This window comes from Anolis sagrei, chromosome 11 (assembly GCF_037176765.1).
Source record: "Anolis sagrei isolate rAnoSag1 chromosome 11, rAnoSag1.mat, whole genome shotgun sequence".
NCBI classification, from domain to species: Eukaryota; Metazoa; Chordata; class Lepidosauria; order Squamata; family Dactyloidae; genus Anolis; species Anolis sagrei.
In genome coordinates this window covers 25,416,505-25,437,681 of record NC_090031.1, presented here as the reverse complement: position 1 = coordinate 25,437,681, position 21,177 = coordinate 25,416,505, and the positions used below count along the sequence as shown (strand labels likewise).

At 45.7% G+C, this 21,177-nt stretch overlaps 1 protein-coding gene across 1 annotated transcript in view; it reads left to right on the top strand.

The window, feature by feature from the left end:
• The window catches only part of ZZEF1 (zinc finger ZZ-type and EF-hand domain containing 1), a 78,439-nt gene that overhangs the window by 30,465 nt on the left and 26,797 nt on the right, over positions 1-21,177 (top strand). Inside the window, exons 19-34 of the mRNA XM_067472053.1 lie at positions 203-362; positions 2,105-2,226; positions 2,313-2,438; positions 3,479-3,645; positions 4,940-5,021; positions 6,153-6,354; positions 6,827-6,972; positions 7,077-7,317; positions 8,952-9,031; positions 9,595-9,688; positions 11,297-11,729; positions 13,237-13,401; positions 15,218-15,337; positions 17,493-17,657; positions 20,002-20,131; positions 20,233-20,371. Of these exons, the coding sequence (XP_067328154.1) occupies positions 203-362; positions 2,105-2,226; positions 2,313-2,438; positions 3,479-3,645; positions 4,940-5,021; positions 6,153-6,354; positions 6,827-6,972; positions 7,077-7,317; positions 8,952-9,031; positions 9,595-9,688; positions 11,297-11,729; positions 13,237-13,401; positions 15,218-15,337; positions 17,493-17,657; positions 20,002-20,131; positions 20,233-20,371 (2,572 nt within the window). The remainder of the gene's footprint in view (positions 1-202; positions 363-2,104; positions 2,227-2,312; positions 2,439-3,478; positions 3,646-4,939; positions 5,022-6,152; positions 6,355-6,826; positions 6,973-7,076; positions 7,318-8,951; positions 9,032-9,594; positions 9,689-11,296; positions 11,730-13,236; positions 13,402-15,217; positions 15,338-17,492; positions 17,658-20,001; positions 20,132-20,232; positions 20,372-21,177) is intronic.

The following is a 21,177-nucleotide window of genomic DNA, read 5'->3' as shown; positions in this document are numbered from 1 at the left end:
GTGTCTTGTGGCCAAATTTGGGGTCATTTTGTCCAGTAGTTTTTGAGTTATGTTAATCCCACAAACGAACATTACATTTTTATTTATATAGATTTGTATAAATCTCAGTGATAAAAGCTCAGCCTATTCCCAGTTGCTTGGAGCTGCCTGCCGGCTGTTTTTCCTTTCTGAACTCAGTGTCTCTTCCTTTCTTTCTCTGCAGTGCGAAATGCTGGCGCTGGGAGCGGCCCAGTCGGACACGGGCCCGGTGCTGTCCTCCTTGTTTTGGTCAGTGCAGGGCAGCCTCCTCTCCTGGTGCTACTTGCAACTCAAAGGCAGCGAAGCCGCCCCTAAGAAGCTGGCCGCTGACGTCCTGACCAAATGTAAGCATTCAGCGCAAGGGCCTTTGCCCCCAATAACAGCTCTTAGAGCGGAATCCTAGAATCCTAGAGTTGGAAGAGACCTGGTGGGCCATCTATTTCAACTTTGAAGGAAAATCACCTTCAATCACCCCCAACAGATGGCCATCCAGCCCCTGTTTAAAAGCCTCCATAGAAGGAACCTCCACCACACTTTGGAGTAGAGCGTTCCACTGCTGAACTTTTCCAAACAAGTCATGTTGGGGACACGCTTCCTAGGCAGGCCTCCTTTCGTATTCACACAGTAATGCAGTTTTCTACCAACCTGGAGGATGAACTAACGCCTTATACTTTTACTCTAGAAGAAAGGTTTTTTTAACTTAGATCTTGTTTCTTGGTTAGTTAGTTTGTTTGCCTGGTTGTATGTAAGTTCTGTAGGGGCCGCGGTGGCGCAGCTGATTAAACTGCTAAGCTGCAGAACTTTTTAAAAAAAATCATCATTATTATTATTATTATTATTATTATTATTATTATAGTGTACAATGATTAAAATTGTATATAGAAAAATAAGAATATATCGGTGAAGAAAGGAATTATATATATATATAGAGAGAGAAATACGAAGAAAGTGTGTGTGTGTGTGTGTGTATATATATATTTATATACATGTATATATGTGTGTGTGTGTGTGTGTGTGTATGTATATATATATATATATATATATATATATATATATATATATAGGGGAGGGGGAGAAGGGAGAGAAAAAAGTAAAAATAGAAAATAAAAATTTAGTGAGATCATTTCACTTCTGGTCATCTTTGTTGAACTTCTTGACCAGAAGGTTGGTGGTTCAAATCCAAGGAGCGGGGTGAGCTCTTGCTGTCAGCCCCAGCTTCTGCCAACCTAGCAGTTCGAAAACATGTAAATGTGAGTAGATCAATAGGTACCGCTCTAACGGGAAGGTAATGGCGCTCAATGCAGTCATGCCAGCGGCCACATGACCTTGGAGGTGTCTACGGACAACACTTCAGCTTAGAAATGGAGGTGAGCACCAGAGTCCCGGAGTTGGACACAACTGGGGAAAACCTTCACCTTTTTAACCTACTGCAACACAGTCCACAAATTGTGCATTTGAACAGTGCAGGAGCAGCAGCCCTCCACTTGTATAGGGATTAAACCTCTCTGGAGGCTTTTAAATAGGGACTAGATGCCCTCTGGGAGCCTCTTCCAACTCTAGTGAGATATACACCGCCAGGGAGTCCCATGGAGTCTCTTCTCTGGATGTCTTGAAACAAAGGTTGTCTGGACTTCTTGGGGTGCTTTGGCTGTGTGTTCCTTCCTGGGAGAATGGGGCTGGACTGGATGCCCTCTGGGGGTCTCTTCCAATGGGGGGTTTTGAGCTGGGGCTGGATGGCCATCTGTCAGGGATGCTTTGACTGTGTGTTCCTTCCTGAGAGAAGGGGGCTGGACTGGATGCCCTCTGGGAGTCTCTTCCAATGGGGGGTTTTGAGCTGGGGCTGGATGGCCATCTGTCAGGGATGCTTTGGTTGTGTGTTCCTTCCTGAGAGAAGGGGGCTGGACTGGATGCCCACTGGGGGTCTCTTCCAATGGGGGGTTTTGAGCTGGGGCTGGATGGCCATCTGTTAGGGATGCTTTGACTGTGTGTTCCTTCCCGAGAGAAGGGGGCTGGACTGGATGCCCTCTGGGGGTCTCTTCCAATGGGGAGTTTTGAGCCAGTGCCTTTTGCTCCTTCCTCTCCCCAGATGTGCGGCAGTTCCTCTCTAGCGCCACGGCCGTCCTGGAGCCGCTCCTGGCCAAGCATGGTGGAAAGAGCCTGGCGGAAGCCCTGAGCAACTCCGTCTTCTCCCTGGTGTCCCGTCAGCTGGTGAGCGGGAGGCGGGTTCCCCCTTGTCCAGTGCCCCCCCTTGGCCTAGCGTGACTGACTGGTGGCTCTGGCCATGTTTCTTCCAGATGACCTTCCTGCAGGACTTCTGTGCCTTGGCCGTCCCACACCGGACCCTCCTGCAGGACGTCAGCACATTGACGCCACTGCTGAAGGAGCTCTCACTGGAGCCGGGAGATGGGGCTCCCCATCAGGTAGAAGCCGCCATCGGGGGAAGCGCCACAGGGTGTTACGTGGCTCCCCAATTCCTAACAGCCTACCGGAGGAGGCTGTGTGTTTTTTTATTTTATTTTCTGTATGCAGGGATAAAAGAGTGGGTTAGTGAGGGTGTGAGTTAGCGTGTGCGATGCTGGCTTACATGGGTTAAACAGGAAGCAAGCACTCACTCCCTGATAGCTTCAATCCAACTGTCAATCACTGCTGGCTGAAGCATTTATCCTCGCCTCCCAGACAAAACAAACACTCAGAGCAGCTAGTATTTTTTAAAATATTTTTTACTGAATTATTAGGGGAAAATGGGGGGGGGGGGGTAAAAAGGGGTAGGAAAATTTAATTAGTAGAAAGGAAAAAGGAGAAAGCGACTAACTATGGTAAAAGGGGTACGGAGGTTTCCTTACTAATGGGAGTGGGAGTAAAAGGGCTAGAGGTAGAGGGAAGACAAGAAAACGGTAAAAAATGAAAATGAATAAAAAAGGAAAAGAAAAAAGGGGGAAAATGGTAAAAAATACATGTAAAAATGGCAGAAAAAAGTAAAAAAGAAAAAAAAGAAAAAGAGTACAAAAATAAAAAATCTTCTTATTGACTAATTATTATTATTAAGAGCAGCTAGTTTTAAACACACACTCAGATTTCTAACGCACTCTAAGACAAGGCTCACCTGAAGCAAAGGGAGCAAAGAATGCTTCCTCAACTTCTGTGGGAACTCAACAGAAGTTGAGGACTCATTAACTCCGGTGACAATGATTGAAAACAGAGGTGGTTACGTTGCATAACCCGAGGCATTGCGATGCGGTTGTGGATCTGGGTCAGAATCCCTGCATCATTTCCATCTGAGAAGGGCAAAATCTCCCTTGAGAGAAAGGGAATGACAAATTTGAGAGTGGCTTTCCTTCTGGTGGAGACCTGCTTCAAGGTTGGTGTCTCCCCAGAGCATTGACCTGCCTGCTTTTAGAATAGCCCTGCCAATCGGGATGGCTCTCACGATGTCCTCCCTTGGTTCTCGTCCTGGCACCAGGCGGGCCTGGAGGGCTTACAGCAAGAGCAGCCGGTGGTGCTGCGAGTCTGGACCGTGGAGTCTCCCCACAACTACGACAACAACTGCCACGACTTCACTGTCTTCCTTTGCCCGGGGGCCACCTACTTTGAAGTGGAGTTTGACGACCGATGCGAAACCGAGAGGAGGTAACTTGCCTTTTCCCGCTTTTTGAGCCCCGCTTCTCAAGGCCTTTCATGGCTGCGTTGGTCGGCACAGGCCTCTTCCGCCACGGCATTCAGCAGAGAGAGCATGTCAGTGGACCCAAGGCCATCCCCCATTAACAGTTTGCAAGCTTGGTAGTTTATTAAGTGCCCTTTACCAGTAGCTGGCCACTTGGAGTGCCTCTGGTGTTACGATAAGAAGGTCCTTCATCGTGCATGTGGCAGGGCTCAGGTTGCATTGCAGCAGGTGGTCTTAGATTCCACTTTTTGGCCCCATTTCTTAAGCTTGGCTCTGCATCTCGTGTGCCAGAGCGCAGTCTATTCAGCGCCTTCCAAGTCGCCCAGTCCTCTGTGTGCCCAGGGGGGAGTCTCTCATTTGATATCAGCCATTGATTGAGGTTCTGGGTTTGAGCCTGTCACTTTTGGACTCTCACTTGCTGAGGTGTTCCAGCGAGTGTCTCTATAGATCTTAGAAAACTATTTCTTGATTTAAGTCATTGATGTGCTGGCTGATACCCAAACAGGGGATGAGCTGGAGATGTCTCTGCCTTGGTCCTTTCACTATTGGCTGCTACTTCTCGGTAGATGTCAGGTGGTGCGATACCAGCTAAACAGTGTAAATTCTCCAGTGGTGTAGGGCACAGACACCCCGTGATAATGCGGCATGTCTCATTAACAGCCACATCTACTGTTTTAGTGTGGTGAGATGTGTTCCACACTGGGCATGCATACTCAGCAGCAGAGTAGCATAGCGCAAGGGCATCTGTCTTCACTGTGTCTGGTTGTGATCCCCAAGTTGTGCCAGTCAGCTTTCGTATGACATTGTTTCTAGTGCCCACTTTTTGCTTGATATTCAGGCAGTGCTTCTTGTAGGTCAGAGCACGGTCCAGAGTAACTCCCAGGTATTTGGGTGTGCTGCAATGCTCCAGTGGGATTCCTTCCCAGGTAATCCTCAGAGCTCGGGATGCTTGTCTGTTCTTAAGGGGAAAAGCACATGTCTGTTTTAGATGGGTTAGGGATCAGCTGGTGTTCCCTGTAATAGGCAATAAGAGCGCCAGAGCTTCGGAGAACTTCTGTTCAACCATCTCAAAGCTTCCTGCTTGGGTGGTGATGGCACGATTGTCAGCATAGATCAGGAGAAGGCTTCTCACTAGCTCTGGCAGCTCTGAGAGAGAGAGAGAGGAAGAGAGAAATCCCATATGTACCTTTCTTCTTCCCTCCCTCCACTGCCCTTTCATGAATGCTCTTCCTCTCTCCTTTGACAAATGTGTCTTCCTAGATATGACTACCTGGAATTTACGGATGCCAGAGGCGGGAAAACCCGCTACGACACCAAAGTGGGGACCGACAAATGGCCCAAGGTGAGTGGAGTTCTCCAATGAATGGTCTCTTGCATCGTGTCTTGCTTTATTTATTTATTTAAAACTTTATTTAAAACTTTTGTATCCCGATCTTCTCACCTCCGAAGAGGGACTCAGACCGGCTTACAGCAAGGATTCAATGCTACTAATACAAGTTAAAACATCATACAACAATACAAGATTAAAATACATATAGATAAAATACACATATACCAAATCGCCAAGGAAAAATCATGTTCAACTCAGTCTGCATATGTGGCCACTTACTTTGGTCTGTAACCAGTCTCAGCCATTATTCTGGGAACGCTTCGTTCCATAACCAGGATTTCACTAGCCTCCTGAAGGACAAGAGGGAGGGGGAAGATCTAATCTCGCCCGGGAGAGAGTTCCATAGCCGAGGGGCCACCACAGAGAAGGCCCTGTCTCTCGTTCCCACCAAAAGCGCTTGCGAAGATGGTGGGACTGAGAGCAGGGCCTCTCCAGAAGATCTGAACGTCCTTGATGGTTCATAGGGGAGAATACGTTCGGACAGGCAAACTGGGCCAGAACCGTATAGGGATTTATAGGTTAAAACCAGCACTTTGAATTGTGCTCGGAAGCTTTCCTTGCATCGTGTCTTGTGTTCCTTCCCGGTCTGTTGCAGAGTGTCTTGCTTTCCTTGCCAGTGCAAGAGGGTGGCTCCATTTGGAGCCAGGGATCACACCAGGGGATCATACGGTGCACAACTTTGGGATTGCGGAAGGAGGGAGTGTCCTCCTCCTCCTTCTGCTCTGCCACATTGGGGTCTAGTTTTTCAATACATCTCTCTGCATTGAGTCCCAACTAACTCAACCTCATTTGTGGCAGCCACAAAAAACAACGTTTCGTGAGCAGGGGGACTCCTTTCAAAGGAAGGACTGCACAATTAAGCAGGAAATAAGACTTTCATACCAGGAACAGGACATTTTTCAAGTTTTATTACATAGTAATTGCAATACTTAATTCAGTTTTAATGTTTATATTTTTTGCACTGATCGATCGCATGGTGTTTTCATGTTGTGGGTCCTCCTCCTGGGAGAAAAGCTGGGGATCAATGACAGTGATGGTGACGACGACGGTGGCGAAATGCTGACTGTTTCCCATTCTGTGTAGAAAGTGACCTTCAAGGCCGGCCCGCGGCTGCAGTTCCTCTTCCACTCGGACAGCAGCAACAACGAATGGGGCTACCGGTTCTGCGTCACGGCCTACGGCTTGCCGGACCTGGAGGTCTCGTGGGGCCTGGACCTGCACCTCCTGGTGGCCCGGCTGATGGGCCGCTTGGCTTCCCACAGCATGGCCCTCCCGCATGCCCATGGTGAGCAGCGCTTCCAAGGCTAGGCAAAGGGTCGGGAGCTTACTCTGACCCGGGCTGGCTTCGAACTCATGACCTTTCGGTCAGTAGGGATTTTAATGCAGATGACTCCCAACCAGCTGCGCCACAGCCTGGTGGATGGCACAGGGAAGGGTGGACACCCCAGTGGAGTGCCCCTGTTCAGGAAATCCCACCTCTCTTTCTGTCCCTGTGAGAATTGGATTTGGGAAAATGTAGAAACAAGAGCTGGAGAGAGAGCTTCAGCTGAGGAACCTTTCCCCCCACTTCCCAGAGTGGATTTCCCTTCCTTCCTTCCGAGGGGGAGATCCCTCTCCCTTCCTGTGGTCTCAGCCCTGTTCTTAACTACAGGTCACTTGTAAGTTGGATGTTTGTAACTCGGGGATGGGCTACATCAATTCCGGCCCCAAGCCCCCTGACCTCCGCTCGGCTTTTCTGTCGCTCTCTTCCGAGGCAGGAAAGGAAGCCGAGCTACTTCCCACGAAGGTGACGGCGGTACTGAGTTCCCCGCTGTGGAAGCCGGTTTTCCGGCATCTGATGCGTTTGGAGCAGGACGGGGTGGCAGAAGGCGAGCCCGGCAAAGCCAACCGGGAGAATACAGAGGTATTTGCTGTCGGTGCCCCTCACTGAATTTTTCCGTTCCGTGGGAGAAGGTTTGCACAAAGAATACACAATTCATAATTGGGCCCCTTGTTGCTCTTTTCCAGGCTGCCGGCTCCGAGGCCAGTGACTGCCGCCAGTTTCTCCTTGACTTCTTAAAGTCCGACCCGGCCCAGGCGTTTTGTGGGCCAAACTCTGGGCTTTTCAACGGACTTGCACAGGCATGTAAACAACAGGCCCCCAAGACCGATAGAGTTGCCGGTTCCACTGTTGACCAGGCGATCCAGTCCACGTTTGCGGCTTTGGTGTATCTCTCTCCAGACCTGTTTGAGAAGCTGCAAGCCTATGGTAACTCCACCTTGGTGACTCTGTCTCTGTGCCTTCCTCATGAAAGGTTGTCTGTTCTGCCCCACTTCAAAGGCTTTGTTGCTTCGGGGGCAGCAAGAAGAGGCGCCCTCCCCAGCTTACGAAACACACGTGTACTTCTTATGCAAAAGGGATGGCACACAAGGAGGGGCTCTCTAGAGAACTGGGTCTGGGGGGAGGCCAGGTGGAAATGCCTCGGAGGAACTTCCTTCCTTCTCCTCTCTTCCTCTCTTTCCCTTCTTTTTCCCCTTCTTTTCTGTCCTTTTTCTCCTTCTCTCTTCCTTTCCTTTCTTCCTTCTTCCTTCCATCCTTCCCCGTCTTTTTCTTCCTTCAACTCTTTTCCTTTCTTTCCCTTTTTTTCTCCTTACTCTTTTCTCCTTTTTCTCCTTCCTTTCCTTTCTATTCATTTCTGTCCTTTTTCTCCTTCTCCCTTCCTTTCCTTTTTCCCTTCTTCCTTCCATCTTTCCCCGTCTTTTTCTTCTTCTTTCATTCCTTCCCTCTTCTCTCTCTTCTTTCCTTCTCTTTTTCTAATTTCTTTCTTTCCTTCAACTCTTTTACTTTCCCTTTTTTTCTCCTTACTCTTTTCTCCTTCTTTTTCTCCTTCCTTTCCTTTCTATTCATTTCTGTCCTTTTTCTCCTTCTCCCTTCCTTTCCTTTTTCCCTTCTTCCATCTTTCCCCGTCTTTTTCTTCTTCTTTCATTCCTTCCCTCTTACCTCTCTCTATTTTTCTTATTTCTTTCCTTCCTTCCCCTCTCTTCCTTTCTTTCCCTTTTCTCCTTCCTTTCTGTCCTTTTTCTCCTTCTCCCTTCCTTTCCTTTCCTTTTTCCTTCTTCCTTCCATCCTTCCCTGTCTTTTTCTACTTCTTTTATTCCTCCCCTCTTCTCTCTCTTCTTTCCTTCTCTTTTTCTAATTTCTTACCTTCCTTCCTTCTCCTCTCTTCCTTTCTTTCCCTTCTTTTTCTCCTTCCTTTCTTTCCCTATTTTCCTTTCTCTCTTTCCCTTCCTTTTCTCCTTCCTTTTTGTCCTTTTTGTCCTTCTCCCTTCCTTTCCTTTTCTTCTTCTTTCATTCCTTCCTTCTTCTCTCTCCCCCTTCTTTCTCTCTTTTTCTAATTTCCTTCCTTCCTTCCTCCTCCTCTCTTTCTTTCTGTCCCTTCTTTTTCTCCTTCCTTTCTTTTCTCTTCCTTTCTGTCCTTTTTCTCCTTCTCTCTTCCTTTTCTTTCCTTTTTTCCTTCTTCCTTCCATCCTTCCCTGTCGTCGTCTTCTTCTTTTTCTCTTTCTTTCTTTCTTTCTTTCCCTTCTCTCTCTTCCTTACTTCTCTGGCTTTTCCTAATTTCTTTCTTTCCTTCCTTCTTTCTTTCCTTCCTTTTTTCCCTTCTTTCCTTCCTTCCTTCTATGTGCATCCTGCCTTATTGCCCAGGAGCTGAGGGTGGCTTGTTTTGGCACCATTTTCAACAATGTGAGGCAGTCAGAGTCCATAAAAGGGGCCGCAAAGCATCTGAACCTGTCCATTGACGACAAAGGAGGAAGTCCACCCGGACCTCTGCAACCGCTGCTCAGCTCCTTCAGGCGAGAAAAGCCTCTCCTTTTCCTCTTACTTCCCTCTCTCTTTCTTCACAGTCAGCAGCGGAGGCCAAGCGCCTCTGGGTGAAGAGTTTGCCCAAGTGTATTCCTTGGCCGACGGGATTCGAATATGGATGGTAAGCTTCCTTCCCCTCCTTTGTCCTTGAGAACGCCTACCGTTGCCCATTTTTAATGAGGCTCAGAGTCCTGAAAGGTTCCCAATCCCGTCTCATCTGGGAAGCTAAGCATGCTCAGTTCTGGTTGGCGTCTGGGTGGGAGACACACACGTCAGATGCCGCAGGAATGAAGAGGTCTTGCTAAGGCAACCCTAGTCAAAACCCCTAAGTCAAGAGGCCATTTGAAAGTGTACTTGTAGACACATAGGAATGTGGAAGGCACTCAATAGGCACTTGACCCTGCCTGATCCGGGTGCTCAGCATGGTTAGTCATGGTCAAGACCTGGAGGGGAGGCCCACCAGGGAATCTCAAGGCAGCTACAGGTCTTATTTCAGAGTAAGGAGCTGGCAAAACCACTTTTGGAGATTCCTTGCTGGAGAAAGCCCTGTGGAGTCCATGGGGCGCTTCAAGGCCCCCAATGCAATGTATTGTGAGATCTCCTCTGGCCTCAAAGGGGGTTTGATACTGGGGAAAGTGGCCTTGAAAGGGCTGTCCACACATAACAAAGACATGGTTTCCACAGCTAGAGATGAAGCAGAAGTCTCTGATGGGCCAAGAGAGCGACGGGGAGGAGAGGCCGGGCGGAGAGGTGGACGAGGTCAGCCCGGAAATGCTCGGTAAGTGCTTCCTTGTGGGGTTGTTGCTGCACTGTGCACTTGCCAACGGAAGTGAGCCCATTTCAACCACAACGGCAGCGGCCTCTATTGGCATGCGCTCAAGAAATCCTCGCACAGACACATGCAGACTGTCCCCAAGTTACAAACACCCGACTTCCAAAGCGAGAGGTGTCTTCCCCTTCCAGGCTTTGTGGCCAGTGTGTCCTAGCAGCATTTTCTCCTGATGTGTCTCCTGCACCTGTGGCTCCTGGCATCTTCAGAGGATCTGATGGTGGTCAAACAAGTTGAGGATATCTCCTTGTGGGGTGTCCACGGAGGGAGTAGGAACAAGTGTCAAGTGTGGCATTAACAGTCCTGATTTGCATGCATTGAGTGGAAGCTACCCATTAGCATGTGAGTAACCATGAAGTTACTTTACTTAGATCAGTGGTTCTCAACCTGGGGTCCCCAGATGTTTTTGGCCTACAATTCCCAGAAATCCCAGCCAGTTTACCAGCTGTTAGGATTTCTGGGAGTTGAAAACCAAAAACATTTGGGGACCCAGGTTGAGAACCATTGACTTAGACGATCCCTTGTAGCTCAAGGATGATGGTCTTCCAGATGTGGTGTCTAGGCTGTGGAGCCCTATTCTTGACCCACATGTTGTCCCTTCCGCAGTGAGGACATCGGTTTCCAGATGGAAGGCGGTCACGATCAGAGTTGGCTTGACGCGCCTTCTTCCTCTTGGCATGTTTCTCCCTTTCGTCTTCCATTCATGCCTCATTGAATTCTTCAGCACTGCTGGTCACATCTGACCTCCAGTTAGAGTGCTCAAGAGCCAGGGCTTCCCAGTTCTCTCTTGGTGTCTATGCCACAGTTTTTGAGGTTGGCTTTGAGCCCATCTTTAAATCTCTTTTCCTGCCCACCAACATTACGTTTCCCATTCTTGAGTTCGGAGTAGAGTAACTGCTTTGGGAGACGGTGGTCGAGCAACCGGACAATGTCCAGTGGAGTTGGAGCATCGCTTTATTGCTGGTGGTCTTCGCTTTTTCTTCCAGCATGGTGACATTTCCCCGCCTGTCTTCTTCCCAAGAGATTTGCAGGATTTTTCAGAGGCAGTGCTGATGGAATCGTTCCAGGAGTTGCAGGGCGATGCCTGTAGATAGTCCACGTTTCAAAGGCGTATAGCAGGGTTGAGAGGATAATAGCTTTATAAACAAGCCCCTTGGTCTCCCTATGGATGTCCCGGTCCTCAAACACTCTCTGCTTCATTTGGAAGAATGCTGCACTCGCAGAGCTCAGGCGGTGTTGTATTTTAGTGTCAATGTTGAATTTTGTGGAGAGGTGGCTGCCATGCGAGCGGATATTGTTAACATTTTCTAATATTACACCATTAAACTGTATTTCTGGCATTGGAGAGGGATTGGCCGGTGACTGATGGAAAGCACTTTGGTTTTCTCAATGTTCAGTGACAACGAACATCAGTGTTTGATGCTCAGTGACAATGGGGGAGCGCACATTGTATGACTGTTTGTGATATGTGTGCTGCCTTTCTGTTGCAGCCCAGCAGTGCATCCAAAAAGGATAATCCATTTTGTGAAGTGTGCTTGTGCTATGTTCCTCTTGCAGCCCAGCAGTGCATCCAGAAGAGCCACCTGCTGCTGAGCTTCCTTCCTGAACGGCGGCCGGCGCAGGTGGGGGTACCGTGCCCGAGGGAGGGGCCGCGCAGGAGCAGCTCCCTCCTGGAGGCCGACTTCCAGGCCGCAACAACAGACTCCTCTTCTCCGGCACCACATCCTTCCGGGCCACTTGGCTTCCCCTTCCCTGGGACGGAGGCACCCGAGGCCAAGGGGACACCCCTGCCACAGCCACCTTCGCCCTTGGAGCCCTCCTCGCCGCCCTCGACTCCCACCCGCAAGCCACCCTTCAGCCGCGGGAGGCTCCGGCTCCTCTCCTTCCGCTCCATGGAGGAGTCCCGGCCAGCGCCCAGCATCAAGGAGAAGGACCCCATCCTGAAGCATGCCCTGGACTTCATCAAAGACCAGTCACTTTCCCACGAAAGGTGAGCTGCTGCCACCTCTGGGCTTGATTCATTCCCACCAGAATGAAGCCCAGGCGAATGCAAGACAAATGCATGGGAGCACCACCGTCCCACAGTTTCTTTCGCTCAATATGTGTACTGTCACAGTTTCAAGGGTGTTCTCTGTTTCTGTTTGTTTCTATTTTAATAATAATAATAATAATAATAATAATAATAAATTTTAATATGTGTACAGGCAGTCCCCAGGTTACAAACAAGAGACATGTCTTGTTCATAACTTGGGGACTACCATATTATTATTATTATTATTATTATTATTATTATTATTAGCTGTACCCGCCACACATTGCTGTGGCAACCTTCCTTTTTCTCTCCTTCCTTCCCTCCCTCCCTCTTTCCTTCCTTCCCCCCCTCTTTCTTTCCCTTCTTTTTTTCTCTCTTTTCTTTCTTCTCTTCTTCCTTCCATCCTTTGCTCTTTGGTTCCATCCTTCCTTCTCTCTTTCCTTCCTTCCTCTTTCTTTCCTTCTCTCCTTCCTTCCCTTTTTCCTTTCCTTTTTTCCTTCTTTCCTTCCTTCCCCCCTCTTTCTTTCCCTTCTTTTTCCTCTTTTCTTCTCTTCTCTCCTCTCCTCTCCTTCCTTCCTTCCTTCCTTCCTTCCTTCCTTCCTTCCTTCCTTCCTTCCTTCCTTTGCTCTCTGTTTTCTTCCTTCCATCGCTCTTTCTTTCCTTCCTTCCTTCCTTCCTTCCTTCCCTTTTTTCTTTCCTGTTCTCCTTCCTTCCTTCTCTACCTCTGCGTTCCCCCCCTTTTTTTTCTTTCCCTCCTTCTTTCTCTCCTACCTTCCTCTTTGCTTCCTTCCCTCCTTCCTTCTATCCCTTTCCCTCCCTCTTTCTATCCATCCTTCCTTCTTTCAGCTGGTTTTTTTTGGGGGGGGGGTGGTTATGAGTGATGGTCACTCATTGGTCTGTTAGGGGTGTAGTGTCCAAATTTCGTGTCAATTTGTCCAGTGGTTTTTGAGTTATGTTAAACTCATTTTGGCGAGGCAGTGTTGTCGATTTATTGATGTCTGAACGTCTGCTAAAAGGCACAAAAGTAAATAATGAAGCGTGCTACCTCAGTCAGCTCAAAAGGCCGGAGCGGCACTTATCTTCTTATTGCAATTATTAAAAACTATTTACAGGAGCACACGTCCGTTTGCTATCTGTACATCGCTGGAAGCTCAATCCGCATGGCTATCTGATCTTTCTGGAATGTAAACACATTACTGGAACATTCAAAGGTTATGCTCTAGGAATCAAGTACAGCTCTATGCATTGCTACACCACACACAGTTTAAACTACAAACATTACATTTAAACCAATGTTCTAACCAATGTAGCTCCAAAAGATTTGAGTACATACAGCATTCTACAATAGGTCATCAAGAGGACTGTTCTGCATTAGAAAGTGTAGCAAGAGACATGTTTGAATGATCCTGGGGAAGTGGGGAAAGGAGCATGAAGCCTTAAGACACGTGTGTCCCTTCCTTCTTAGCGTGCTGAGAGTGCTGGCCCTGCGCAAGGCCCAGGCCACGAACGTCCTGGAGGTCCTGAAGATGACCCTGCGGTGCTTGGAGGCCCTGGGCCGGCCCCACTGCTTTGCACCCCCCTGCATCGCCTTCCTGCTGGAGCTCCTCGCCTCCCAGAAAGACTTCACCACGTAAGGCTCCTCCCCCCTGCTTTTTCTCGCCATCAAAGCACCTCCGACAGATGGCCATCTAGCCTCTGGTTAAAAGAGCCTCCACCAGACTCTGAGGCAGAGAGTTCCACTGTTGAACAGCTCGTACAGTCAGGAATTGCTTCTTAATGTTCATTGGAACGTCCTTCCGTACCATTTGAACCTATGGCTTCATTGAGTCCTAGTCTCCAGGGCAGCAGAAAGGAAGTCTCACCCTCTTCCTTATGGCACTCTTTCACATATTTATGCATGGTGATCGTGTCTCCTTTCAAATTTATCTTCTGAGGCTAAATTTTTTAAGACGCTCCTCAGAGGGATTATTCATGGTCTCCAGACCTTGGATCCTTTTAGTCACCCTCCTCTTCCTGATGATGATGATGATGATGATGATGATGATGATAATGCCTTCAGATCAATTCCAGCTTGGGGAAGAAAACCCCTAAAATAACAATTACTACCTATTATTATTATTATTATTATTATTGATGATGATGATGATGACGATGATAACAATGCCCAAGTCGATTCCCACTTTGTGGCAGGAAACTCCATAAGCTACCATCACTACTACTACTACTTATTATTATTAATAATAATAATAATAATAATAATAATGTAAATAATACTCATAATGCCCTCGTACTGCTTTTTATCAATTCTTCTATCACCTGGGATTGCAACATCAGCAATCCATACTTGGCTTTTTAACACGATTGTGAGGTCGGGAGTCTTGTGCTACAAAATTCTTGTCAGTCTGAATTCGGAAGTCCCAGAGTAGTTTAATGTGTTCATATTCTATAACTTTTTATTTATTTATTATTATTATTATTATTTTAAAAATATTAATATCAATTTATAATGTTACATTACATTACATTATTAAATTAATATTATTAATTAATATTAATTTGATATTATTTTTCTGTAACTTTTTATTTATTTACTAGTTGTCTCCTGCCACGCGTTGCTGTGGCCCACATGGGGGTTCTGTGTGGGAGGTTTGGCCCAATTCTATCATTGGTGGGGTTCAGAATGCTCCGTGATCGTAGGTGAACTATAAATCCCAGCAACTACAACTCCCAAATGTCAAGATTCTATTTTCCCCAAACCCCACCAGTGTTCACATTTGGGCATATTGAGTATTCGTGTAGAGTTTGGTCCAGATCCATCATTGTTGGAGTCCACAGTGATCTCTGGATGTAGGTGAACTACAACTCCAAAACCAAAAGACACTGCCCACCAAACCCTTGCAGTATTTTCTGTTGGTCATGGGAGAACTGTGTGCCAAGTTTGTTTCAGTTCCATCGTTGGTGGGGTTCAGAATTCTCTTTGAAGGTGAACTATAAATCCCAGCAACTACAACTCCCAAATGACAAAATCATTTTTTTAGTGAAGGACATACATTGGGTTGTTAGGTGTCTTGTGTCCAAATTTGGTGTTGTTTTTGAGTTCTGTTAATCCCACAAACAAACATTACATTTTTATTTATATAGATTTATGCATTATTATTATTATTATTATTAATAATAATAATAATAATAATAATAATTTACTTCTGAACTGCCTCTCTTTGAGGCAGGACACAACACAGTAAAAGACGCAACACATCATTTTAAAACATTATGAAAAATACATACATGATAATGTATTTCTATGAAATGCGTATATGGAAATACAGAGAACAGAGATCTCAACAACGGGGAGTGCAGGACAGGAGTTTAAAATTCATGGTAACTTTGGCTAGGCTGGTCTTAGCACGACAGTGTGGTTTGACGTACGATTCCACCCTCTTTTCCAGCCATCTTGGACATTTGGACGGCTGCGGGGCGAAGCTGCACCGAGAAATACGGGAGTCGTACTACCAGCTGCTTCTCTTCCTGGTCAACGCCCTGAAAGGATTCGACAGCATTCACGACAAGTATGGGCTTCACTTACGTCCAAAGCATGCGAGATAGATTGCTGTTGTCGGTCTTTTTCTCCGATCTTTCTATCAATATGGAGTCATTGGGAGGGAAGCACACCGGCATTTTAGGCTGTTGTATATGTACTTCGAAATACGACAGCCAGTGGGGTGGTTGAGTAAGAATAATATGTGTAATAATAATATTACTAATAATATTAATATTAATATTAAATATTATTCATATTAATATTAAATAGTAATAATATTATTACTAGTAATAATGAACCACTCAACTCTCACAAACAAGACTAATCAGATCACAGAGTCCTAGAGTTGGAAGAGACTCCCAGGGCCATCTAGTCCACCCATCTTCTACCATGTGAGAAGACACCATCCGATCCCTCCCATGTCCCGCTTATTAAGACTTCAAGATCCCTTTCATATGGACTATATATATATATATATATATATACATACATACATACATACACGCGCACACACACACACACATATATAAATGACTTTCCTAGACATCGTCCTCCTATTGATGCAACCTAGTATTGCATTGCCTTTTTTCGCTGCTGCATCACACCGTTGGCTAAGACTCTGAGATCCCTTTTGCATTGACTCTCTCTCTCTAGTTATTGATTTATTTACAACATTTCTATGCCACCCTTCTCACCCCGAAGGGGACTCAGAGCGGCTTAGAAGTAATATGTAAATACAATATATTATATTATTACCATAGCACAATATTAGTATTATTTATTACTATATTGTACTATACCATTATACTGTAAAATTATTAGTAATATTACATGTAATATGAAACATATACTTATATAATTATTATATTGTATTATTATTAGTATTATATTGCATTACATTATAATAATATCAATATTATATGTGTATACAATATTACAAGTAATAAGCGGCTTACAAGTAATATGTAAATACAATATATTATTACCTTAGTGCAATATTAGTATTATGTATTACTATATTGTACTATACAATTATACTGTAATATTATTAGTAATATTATATGTAATATAAAATATATAATTATAATATCGTATTATTAGTAGTATTATATTGTATTACATTATAATATTAATATTATATGTATATACAATATATTATATTATATTCTATCTATTAATCATGACTTCCCTGGACTCCTATGAATGCAGCCTATATTATATTATATTATATTATATTATATTATATTATATTATATTATTAGCACAGTTCAGGAGACACTATGCTATCTATCTATCAGTTATGACTTCCCTGGACTCTACACTCGTATGGATGTAAATACAATATATTATATTATTACCTTAGCACAATATTAGTATTATATGTTATATATGGAGTCATTGGGAGGGAAGCACGCTGGCATTTGTATATTGTACTATACAATTATACTATAATTATAATATCGTATTATTATTAGTATTATATTGTATTACATTATAATATTAATATTATATGTATATATTATATTATCAGCACAGTACAGCTATCTATCTATCAATCTTGACTTCCCTGGACTCTACACTCCTATGGATGCAGCCTATATTATATTATATTATATTATATTATATTATATTATATTATATTATTAGCACAGTGCAGGAGACACTACGCTATCTATCAGTCATGACTAGGATCGCATTGGCCATGTTCAGTGTGTAATTGACTAAAACTGAGATCCCTTCCCGAGGCACTGTTGTCAAACCAAAGGCAGGCTGCCTCCGAGTTACAAACATCTGAGTTAGGAATGACTCATAGCTAAGAACAGGACTGAGATCACGGGAAGTGAGAGGAATCTCCCCCTCAGAAGGAAGGGAAACCAATTCCTGGGAGAATTATGATTATCCGAGTGAGAAGGGGGTGCCACTGATGCTTTCTCACCTCAAGAAGCTATATATGTCCTGAAATACAAACAAATGCAGCTTAAGAAAGAACATGCCCAAAGCAGCACTCTTGCTTATCTCTTGAGGGGTCGGGTGGCTCCGCAAGAGACCCACCTTCCCGAAAGTGTGGCTGCCCTCCCCTCCCCTTGTAAGCCTCCCCCCCCCCCAGGTTGTCCTTTGGCGGCCTTCAAGAGCCCCTTGTTTTCTAACGGCGCTGCCCTGGTTTGTCTCCCCTGTCTGTCCAGATCGTTGTTGCTCCCGGCCTTGTCCTGCGTCCAGACGTCCCTCCTCCACCTCCTGGACATGGGCTGGGAGCCGAGTGACCTTTCCTTCTTTGTTGATATACAGCTTCCGCGCCTCCTCCTCGCCGTCTCCCAGGAGAACATCGGCTCTCACGACACCGCCCAGCGGTAAGCCACGTTCCGAGGGGGGTTTCTTCCCTCTTGGTTCCTGGGGGGGGGGGGGGGGGCTTGGTCACAGATACTTTTCAGGCATACATGACTATCCCTTATTCCCTCTCCTGGAGAAGAGAACCAAACATGGGTCAGATCGCGTGACCTGCCAATCTGCCCTTCTGCAGATACGCCATCTCTTGGAGAAAGTCTCTACTGTCTGCCACACTTTGGGATAGTAAAAAGGTCTCTTACGTAGCATATTTCTTTTTATTGTTGCCCCAAAAAGTGGTAAATGACTGACAGGGTGTTTAGCAGCTAAAACCTGCAGACTCTGTCAGTTCTGGACATATTTTGGTATTGTTTCTTAAGTAAGGTGCTTTGTGCCTGCCTCCTGAACTTAAAGAATCCTTGTCCTTGACTGTGTAAACATGTTGCTTTCAACCCAAGAGTTTCTCGTGGTCTCTCGTCATGCCAGAAGTTCAGTTTAGCAGGTTTCAATATTCACTCTTCCGTTTTCAGGCTATATAGGCCTCAGCCATACAACTTTCCTACAATTTCATTCAAATTATATATATTAAATAAATAAAATAAATAAACCACACATTAAATTTGATCACAGTAGCAAAAGCGAGTCCCATGAGTGGGTTGATTGAATCTGTATGTTCGTCAGCAACAAAATGTATTTTGTTTTCAGGCTATCAGGTAATATTATTGTAGCCCAAGTGCATAAGAATAATATAATCCTGGAGTCAGAAGAGGCCCCCAGAGGCCATCCAGTCCAACCCCATGGATGTAGGAAGACACCATCCGATCCTCCTGACAAATGAACATCCAGACTCCGCTTAAAAACCTGTATCATAGAATCCTAGGGTTGGAAGAGACCTCAAGGACCATCCAGTCCAACCCCGTTTTGCCTTAAAGGAAGACACCATCAAAGCCATCCTGACAGATGGCCATGCAGACTCTTTAAAAATACATACAAGAGAATCCCAGAGTTGGAAGAGACCCCAGAGGTCATCCTATCCAACTCCATGTCTGACATAAATAATAAATTTTGATGAAATGGGATTCAATTGCAACATAGGAGCAGGGGTATTAAATAATAATAATAATAATAATAATTTTTGATTGTGTCAGGAGCGACTTGAGAAATTACAAGTTGCTTCTGGTGTGAGAGAATTGTCTGTCTGCAAGGACAACTGGATGTTTTGATGTTTTACCATCCTTCTGGGAGGCTTCCCTCATGTCCCCGCATGAGGAGTTGGAGCTGACAGAGGGAGCTCATCTGCTCTCTCCCCGGATTCGAACCTGCAACCTGTCAGTTTTCATCTTGCCGGCACAAGGGTTTAACCCACTGCGCCACCGGGGGCTCCTGATGATGATGATGATCATCATCATCATGTTTGACTGTAAGCTGCTTGGAGTATCTTTTTAAGAGAGAAAAAGCTGGATACACTACTACTACTACTAATGATAATAATAATAGAGTGATGAGTGACAAAGAAGAGAGTGACAAAGATACAGAATAGGGGATGATGTCTGGCTCAAGAGCAGTACATGTGAAAAAGATCTTGGAGTCCTTGTGGACAACAAGTTAAACATGAGCCAACAATGAGATGCGGCGGCAAAAAAAGCCAACGGGATTTTGGCCTGTATAGTGCCGAGATCCAGGGAAGTCATGCTATCCATGCTCTATTCTACCTTGGTTAGACCACATCTGGAATCACACTGTGTCTAATTCTGGGCACCACAATTGAAGTGAGATGTTGACAAGCTGGAATGTGTCCAGAAGAGGGCGACTAGGGTCTGGAGAACAAGCCCTATGAGGAGCGGCTTAAAGAGCTGGGCATGTTTAGCCTGAAGAAGAGAAGACAGAGAGGAGACATAATAGTCATATGTAAATATGTTAGGGGAAGTCATAGGAAGGAGGGAGCAAACTTGTTTTCTGCTAAAGACTAGGACGCAATGGAACAATGACTTCAAACTACAAGAAAGGAGATTCCATATGAACTTCCTGACTGTGAGAGCTGTTCAGCAGTGGAACTCTCTGCCCAGAAGTGTGGTGGAGGCTTTCAAACAGAGGTTGGATGGCCATTGGTCGGGGGTGCTTTGAAGGGGATTTTCCTGCTTCTTGGCAGAATGGGGTTGGACTGGATGGCCCACAAGGTCTCTTCCAGCTCAAGGATTCTATGAGTGTAAAAGAGTCAGTTAGGGAATTTAGACAAGTTCATTGCCATTAGAAGGAACCCCATGCTGCTGGATAAAGGGATCTCAATCCAGTGCTTCCTGCAGCTTCAACCGGGGAGGCCTGTCCTTGGGATTTTCTCAAGCTCTGCTTTCCGGCCTTTTCCCCCCATAGTCAATGGAGCGAAGAAGAGGAAATTTCCGACTACAAGCAGAATTTGGAGTGGATGGACGAGTGCCAGGAAGGGCTCTTTGAGATCTGGTTCGACAAGATTGGCCAAGCCGACACAGAGAAGCAGCGCAAGGTTGGCGCGGGAGGGGGAAACGGGGTGGCGCTCTGGCCAGAAAGGGAAGGCCCTCGGCCGCCCCATCGCCAACACTGGCTGGTCCGTTTTCCCCGTTCCAGATGCACATGTTCATCGCCCGCTACTGCGACCAGCTGCGCGTGGACTTCTCCTGTGATGGCTGCGATGAGATTGCGCCATGGCACCGCTACCGCTGCTTGCGCTGCAACGACATGGACCTCTGCAAAACGTGCTTTTTGGGTAAGCCGGGTGGGCAGCCTTTGTGGGACGACACCAACATCACAACACAGTCATATGCAAAAATTGATTGATTGATTGATTGATTGATTTGCAACATTTATATGCCGCCCTTCGCATCCCAAAGGGGGGAGATAGATAGATAGATAGATAGATAGATAGATAGATATAAAATAAAAATAAAAATGTAATTTTCGTTTGTGGGATTAACAGAACTCAAAAACCACTGGACAATTGACACCAAATTTGGCCACAAGACACCTAACAACCCAATCTATGTCCTTCACTCAAAAAAAATTGATTTTGTCATTTGGGAGTTGTAGTTGCTGGGATTTATAATTTACCTACAATCAAAGAGTATTCTGAACCCCACCAATGATGGAATTGAACCAAACTTGGCACACGGTTCTCCCATGACCAACAGAAAATACTGGAAGAGTTTGGTGGGCAGTGTCCTTTGGTTTTGGAGTTGTAGTTCACCTACATCCAGAGATCACTGTGGACTCAAACAATGATGGATCTGGACCAAACTGGGCACGAATACTCAATATGCCCAAATATAAACACAGATGAAGTTTGGGGGAAATAGAATCTTGACATTGGGGAGTTGTAGTTGCTGGGATTTATAGTTCACATACAATCACAGAGCATTCTGAACCCCACCAATGATAGAATTGGGCCAAACCTCCCACACAGAACCCCCATGTGGGCCACAGCAATGTGTGGCAGGGGACAGCTAGTACAATATATTGTATTTACATATGACATCTAAGTCGCTCTGAGTCCCCTTCGGGGTGAGAAGGGTGGCA